Here is a 7,652-nt window from a genome sequence, read left to right on the forward strand (position 1 = left end):
CGGGGAAAAAATGACCAAAACTAAAGTTTAGCGTCCTTTCTTTTTCTTAAACTTTTTGTGAAGAAAGTTAGCAAACGTTTCAGCCATGTACACCGGTTTCAGGAAAACAGTAAGCTTCGTAATTTTGAATTCAATGGCATGACTTTCTAACAAAAGAATAGCCAGGCCAGAAGGATATATGGCCAGAACAGACAGCAACTAGTGATAAAAATGATTATTAGTATAACAAAACGAAAAAGATGAAACAGATCGATTTTCACAGAATGGCAGAAAACTGGCTTTCTTCAAAAATGAGGAGATCCCACTGTTTCAACATTAACAAAATTGACAGCTAGAAGGCAGGATAATTTACAAAGAAACGAAGAAAACGAAGGTTTCGATGACCAAGTCAAGAACTGAAAATTAAGCTTCCGGCACGGATCAGAACCCCAAACCCTAAGGATCAGACACCACGTAGTCGGATTTTCAATCAAACTGGGCCGGCAGATCGACGGTAAAGCTTGCCGAAGACGTGGAGAGCGGTGACAAAGCCGATGAAGCAGAGGCTCATGACAAGCACAACGGTGGGCGAAATCTTCAAGCCAGGGGCGTCGTCGGTGTAGAATCTCAGCATGTTGGAGGGACCGGAGCCACCTCCGACAGCGGAGCCACTTCCGCCAGCCCCACCGCCAAGACGGCGGCGGCGCATGCCGGCTGTGGCAGCTGCGGAGCCACGCGGTGCCATGATTCCGGGTCGTGTGGTCTGGGAATTGGCAGACTGAGATTGAGATGAACCCCTCGCCATGGTCGCCGAGCAGAGAGATCAAGAAGGTTAGGTGCGAGTGTTATAAGCAGCTAACAGGGGCTATGGATGGAACTAGAGCTCCCGGACGATCGACTGGGGACAAAAAGACTGAGCGTCATGGATGGGATATTTTTGTTTAAGTCTGGCTTAATCTTTTTGTTTTTGTTGCAAGGCTTAATCTTGTTTAGTTATTAAAAAATGAACCCTCGTAATGATTTTTTTTTAAAAATATCTAGACAACTTTTAATCCTTTAGAATCTAAAAAAGCTTTAAGAAAATATGGACTAATCCAATTTTTCTCCTTTAAATTTATTTTTATTTTAATGTTGATCCATTAAATTTTAAATTATAAGTTTTGATCTTCCAAATTTTTTTTATTTAAAATATTAGCCTCTATAACTTGATAAAAACATAAATTATTTTGTTTTTGAGTAATTAAAATCTATTATTTGAATCTTAAAAACCTAAAATCAAAATAAATTTAAATTTAAAACACTAAAAAGTATAGGGTTAAGGTGCGCCCAACACCCCGAACTATTTACCCAGGTGCGTCCAGTGGCCTAAAATAATTTTGGGTGCATTCAGTGTCCTAAACTAATTAAAATGGTGCGTCCATATCTCAAGCTAACAAAAATGTTATGTTTTATCATTACTTTCCTGACTCAGTTTAAAGTTAACCCCAGATATTCTAGATGGTAGACATATGGACATTTGATGTATATTATTCTTACTCAAAATTGAATTTATTTCCTTCCTCTTCTTCTAAATAAATTGACTTTTGAGTAAGAATAATACACATCGGGTGCCCATGTGTCTACCATGTAGAATATTTGGGGTCAACTTTAAGCTAAGTCAGGAAAGTAACGGTTAAACATAACATTTCTGTTAGATTGAGATATTGACACACCATTTTAATTAGTTTAGGACACTGGATGTACTCAAAATTATTTTAGGTCACTGAATGCATCTGGATAAATAATGCAGGGTGCTGGGCACACCTTAACCCAAAATTATATTAATCTAAAAAAAAAAGTAAAAGTTGGCCTAAGACTGGACACAAGATGTGTCCTTGGTGACATTAGGTCTGGAGTTGGATTACCAACTACTAACCAGCCTCTATCGTTGAAATTTAAAAAAAAAAATTAAAAGTTATACTACTTCTAGTTTTATTTATAAGACATTATTTATAAATTATAGATAAAGTCTTATAATTAAAATCAGAAATAGTATCCTAAAATAAAAAAATTAGAATTATAAGATTTTGTTTATAGACTATAAATAAAATTTTATATAAAACCGGAAGTAGTATATCTTAAAATAGAAAAACTAGAATATTATAATATGCTATGTCATCCTAGACCGTGGAAACGTTGAAGATAGTGTTTCCCCCCTAACCATATTTTATCATAGTGATGATATTCCTTTTTACCAAGGTAATAACAATACTCTAGAATTCCAGGGGAAGTTATTGAACTGAGCCGTAATATTTAAAACACCGCTCAACCAATATCTGTAAATCAAAATAAGGTGGATATATAAGAAGGAAGGCAAGAGAAGAAGGGATCTTGTGTACAGGGCAACTTGCTAGCTATTGAAAGCTAAAAACAATGTACGCTACTTGTGTGGGAGCAAAAAACAGTATATAATGGAACTCAGAAAGAATTTAATGAACACATAGTCCACGAAATAATCAAACGGAGGCTGATGAAGTGCGTCCATTTCCAATATGAATGAATTTAATGTCTGGGATGGAGTAGAAAAACAGAGTAGTCATTGTGAGTCCCCGACATGATGGCCCAAGCAACCGATTTCCAGGTCTTGTCGATACAATGAAGAACCATCTTCACTGCTGCTATGCTGCGAGGAAGAGGAATCCCCTTGGGTACGGTGATGATGTATCCTGTTGCTGGGACTCGTAGGTCTGCTTATCAACGGAGTCACCGACGCCGATCCCCTGTTCCGTCTGACCTGCTGCTTCGCATTCATATGCCAGCTCCTTATTGCCATTGCTATTTTCTCGTCGAATATCGTCGGCCTCATGGTTGAACCCATCTGTTTCATTCAACAGTCATAGACTATATTCGTGGATTTTGACTTCATTATTTACACAGATTGTTGATTGATTATTAGTACCTGTGTGACCAGAGCGTAGAGAGGAAGCGTCACGTAGCTGCACAGGATTTGAACAAACACCCTGCACACCACAAGCATTCATTTCTAATCCCTGCAATTTATTCATTTGGATTCAGAAAGGAAATACCGTGAGGCTGATCACTCACCCCATCGAGATTCTTATCACCACATCCATCGTTTGCGAATTGAAACAAGACTTGAGACCGAATTGACACTGCAACAATAATATGAATGCATCAAGTCTTGCAGAAACAAACGGGTGGAGAAGCAATTTGCGGAATCAATGGCTATTTCGATTTTCGAGGACTAACCACGGTCCACGCAAAGAAAGCAAGCTGGAAAGCGTTCTGTTATGAGGAAAAGAAACACTTGAGATGATGATCAATTCACCAGTCAAGGTTACCAGTAAAGTATTGAGAGAGAGAATAATGTTATGAGTAGAATTTCATCAACTTTTCTGGTTATTTGGGAATATACCTGAAAGAGCACAAAATTAATGAGATACAGAATGAGGCGGGGTCGCTTAAACCAGAAGAGGTCATCTCCAGGCTCTACCACCGGCTCTCCCTTCACAACTTCTCCTTTTTGTTGAATTCCCTGAGCCATTTTTGTTATGATCACCTGCAGCTTTGTTCCTACCACTAGAATGATCTGGACGCACATTAATTGCGAAACACATAATTATTATCGCCATTCATTACTGCTTGGACCCAAAGAACTAGCAATGATCATATTGATCAAGGACTTGTGCTTACAATCAGAGGGATAAATGGAAACCATAGGTAAGAGTACCATCCTGCCCATTCACAAATCAAATACATATTGATCTCTTTCCTTTTCTATGGGAAATGCATCAACAAATAAGAACAGAGCATCTGTATTTTGTGAGGTTGATGATTTATTGACTCACCGTGAGTGTTAAACAGAAGAAAGAACGCGGCGAAAAACCAGAATGGAGGACTGGAAATTAGAAGCGAAGCAGTTAATTGCAGCAAAGTTGTTCATTTGTGGAGGACTAATTCAAATAATCATATCAGAGAGGACTAATAAAGCACAAACCTGAGTCCCACGACGAACTTAAAATCCTCTTCCAATGATCTGCCTATATATTTCCTGAAATCGAACTTCTCTTGATTTTGAGGGGCCAAATGTGCCTAAGTTAATCACCATTATCCAATAATACTGTCAACTTCCAAATCAAACATGCATGCATGAGAAACAAAATTAGTAACTGGCGGGAAAATACCATGATAAAGCCATGTCTCAAGGCCAAGTAATCCACTTTAGGAACTGACCTCACAAACTGCCTGAAAAAACAAACCTGAAAATGAAGAGAGTTCAGTGAACGCTCAAGACGCAGGTCCTGGAGACCTTTATATATCGAGATGAATTAGTAAGAGTGCATATTGGCTCACTTACAATCCAAATGGGAACTGGAGTTTGTGTCCAGAAACTCAGGTGCCTTCTCCCAAAAGATGTTTCTCTTGCGAATCTGAATCTCTCAGGATCTGTCACGCGCACCAAGATGCGTGTGTGTGTCTATATATATAAGAATAACAGACAAAATTTTCTTATTTGTTCATACACACATGAAAAAGATCTAACCGTGTGAGGATTGGTACTCAGATGTTCTTGTTTCTTCTTCCCATCGCTTCCAACTTCTCATCTATTTATACGTACGTATAACCCAACAATTTTTGCATTTCAAGAAATCAAAAGACTTGGAGGCAGTGAGGTAATGGTAGAACATAAGAAAGTAGGTGGCTTCTTACCTTCACTCTGGCCAGAGCCAGTGTGAGTATGCAGCAAAGGACATGAAAACCAGCCCACACGAATATAAATATATGAAGCTGATGAATACCCTCCGGTGACACTAGCGGCACTTTACCCTGCATATTTTTAATACTATCATCCCAACGCATGTATCTCACCTTCGTTTTCTCAGAAAATCATAAAATGAATCACATATAGTACGCCTGGATAGAAACAAGTTTGCACACGAACCTGGGCTGTGCATTTGTCACTTCCTCCGGCGGCTAAAACACGTCGGGGATTGACAGCGCCGGTCCGGCCAACTTCATGCATCATCACTTCTTCTCTCTTACTGCAAGGGTGCCACGTCCCTGCAACTTGTTCTGATACGCATATTCTTGATATTGGATCTTGTCCTACCGTTAGCAACAACGATATGAATCCCAGCAACATAAGCTCTGCAACCACCTCCCGCCAAAAAATCAATTAAGGGTGTGTTTGGGTTACACCCCAAACCATGGTCTGGGGAATAATCTACCCAAACATCCCCTCCAAAAACCAAAACCATGGTTTTGGAAAAAGCAAAATTTTTTTGCTTTTGGAAAAAAAAGGGAGAGTGTGAGGGCCTATATGATATGTATCTTGTTATTTTTTTTATAAACATATTTTTTTATAAATATATTTAATCTTATATTTTATAAATATATATACACATTAATTATTTATTAATTATATTATCTTATGTATTATTAATTATGTTGGTAAAAACATATTATTAACAATTTTATTCATTCAAATTAAAATATATCATAAAATCTATTTTTTCTGTAATTATCATATAAACTTATGTCTTTTTTTTAGTAATTTGTATATATAAAAAGTGCTTCTGATAACAACTATCCAAACACTCTCACTTCTCAGAATCACTTTTTTACAAAATCTATTCTTCACAGAATCTATTTTCCCCAGAATCTATTCTCCAGAATCACTTTTCCAAACCACGGTTTGGTTTCATCCAAACACACCCTAAATATCATTATCTCTGCTTAAGACCTCATCACTAATCTCTTGCTTAAACTTTAGCTCAGACCTGATTTAATCTTTTCCAGCGACTCGTACAGGTCGCTCTTGTGCTTCTTCTTCAACCACTGCTCTCACGCGAGAAAGAGATCAGGAAATTGAGTAGTGGCAAACATATTGATATTACTGTTATACGTACCTTTCCGATGAGATGGAGGATGTGTTCGATGATGATGGATATCAGGATCAAGACAAAGCAAACAAGAGCGACGGCCCATGTTGGGGTTTCCTCCAAGTTTCTTCCTCCGCTTACTCCCACCATTTCCCCTCCTTTCTTTCCTTTTTGGCTCACAAAAGAGATACACAAGAATTTGAATGGCAGACGCCAAGGAAATCCCACAATATATGTGCTGTGAGTGAAAGAGTCACACGCTCAGTATCAACGCCGGAAGGGAGAAACGGACAGACACGGGCATATTACTAGTTTCTTCATGAGCCAGACGTAATTTTTCTTCTTTTTGGAAATTTTACCTGCTGAACCAGATTTAATTTATTCCCTGTATTAAACCGATCGATCATTACCATCTCAGATATTCTTCACGTCGTCACGCAATTGGTGTGTCAAATCATTTAATTGTTGTCAGCAAACTGATTAAACCGATGCATAAACCATGGAATTTTCTCCACTTGTGATATGATTTTATTTAATTTTATTAAAATGATGCATTTGTCGACGTGATATGATGTTGAATATAATATATGCGGCCAGGCAGTTAAAATCGTTGGAGGGATGCGTACAGTGACCACGATTTAAGTGTTCAAAATATGAGCAACATTATCTTGCTTTTTCTTTTAATTTTAAAATCAAGGCAAGCCAAGCTTGAGTTTACAAACTAAACAGACAGCAGCTTACTTCTGGGATGAGAATCCTGTGGTACTACTACTGAAACCCCGCAGGATGAGGATCTTGTGCGAATGGATTATTAATTAATTTGCATAAAACAGTGACAATGAGAACCGAGAGATGTTATATTTTATGGGCTTGTATATATTTCTTGTTCCGCAAAATCCCGGCCCACTTGAGAGCCCTGTATGTTTTAACGGGCCGTAAGAGCCCAGTAGAAACAACCTAGGTGAAAACCTGTTCCCGCTCTTTTTTCACAGCGGTTAGTCGGTTACGGCCTTCAAGCATCAGTCTACGAATCCACAATCTCAGAAACCAATCTTCTCCAGGCACAGGCCTCTGGCGATTCCTTTCCAAGGATGATGGATCATAATGCCTCCACTTTCGCAGGTATTAATGCCCATTTTATCATGTAAATCTCTTCATCCCCGGGTTTGCTTGAATATCAATCAGTTACTAATGCAGATATTCCTTTCTCGTAACAGATAAAACCAATAGCTCAAAACCTCAAACTAACCCAAAGCTCATTCAAGCCTCCAAAATTTGCAGGTGAACTTCTATTCCACGACTTTTTCCATTTCCAAATAACTAAGCTTTTTTCCCCTTAAATAATTTTCTCTGAGTCGGTTTTCACTTGTAGGCAAAAGCGGGTCTTCGGTGCAGCCAGAAGCACAAACATCCCAACAAGACCTTCAACAGATAAGTTTATTAACAAGCCCAAAGATGTAGTTGCCCAGAAGCAACCCAAATCGACTCCGGCTTCAGTTGTTGATACCACCAAAGAACTTGGAACGGAGGCCAGTGAGAAAGAATTCCGAGAAAATGCCAACACCGGCACGAACAAGAAAGATGAGGCATTCCTAAATCGACAGACACTAAAAACATCAGATAAGTCAGAGGAGAAGGACAATGAGGAACCACAAACTCCGGTGGTGTCACATTTCAGAACCACCACTACCACCAAGTCTAAATTGTCGGCCACACCATTCTACAGCGCCCTGCGTTGTAGCAAATGCCGTTTTGATAGGCTGGAGACATCGTCGTATTGGATTGCACAAA

General features: G+C 38.8%; 2 protein-coding genes across 2 annotated transcripts; both read right to left on the bottom strand.

Moving 5' to 3' along the window:
• Positions 1-199: 199 nt before the first annotated feature.
• Positions 200-912, bottom strand: LOC114716238 (protein transport protein Sec61 subunit beta-like). Its single transcript, XM_028901214.1, has one exon. It carries the CDS (start codon positions 782-784, stop codon positions 470-472), a length of 315 nt encoding a protein of 104 aa, XP_028757047.1. The 5' UTR covers positions 785-912; the 3' UTR covers positions 200-469.
• Positions 913-2,554: 1,642 nt separating this feature from the next.
• On the bottom strand, positions 2,555-6,011 carry LOC114716196 (MLO-like protein 6). The gene is made up of 15 exons (XM_028901153.1): positions 5,889-6,011; positions 5,760-5,817; positions 4,922-5,127; positions 4,690-4,806; positions 4,523-4,583; positions 4,337-4,425; positions 4,164-4,238; positions 3,977-4,071; positions 3,828-3,877; positions 3,673-3,713; positions 3,395-3,568; positions 3,229-3,264; positions 3,064-3,131; positions 2,918-2,978; positions 2,555-2,836 (listed from the first exon to the last, which is right to left on the bottom strand). The coding sequence occupies exons 1-15, from the start codon at positions 6,009-6,011 to the stop codon at positions 2,555-2,557; spliced, it is 1,536 nt and encodes a 511-aa protein (XP_028756986.1).
• Between the last annotated feature and the right edge of the window lie 1,641 nt (positions 6,012-7,652).

Source organism: Neltuma alba, unplaced genomic scaffold (genome assembly GCF_004799145.2).
Source record: "Neltuma alba isolate B1F8T4 unplaced genomic scaffold, ASM479914v2 tig00011648_pilon, whole genome shotgun sequence".
Lineage (NCBI taxonomy): Eukaryota > Viridiplantae > Streptophyta > Magnoliopsida > Fabales > Fabaceae > Neltuma > Neltuma alba.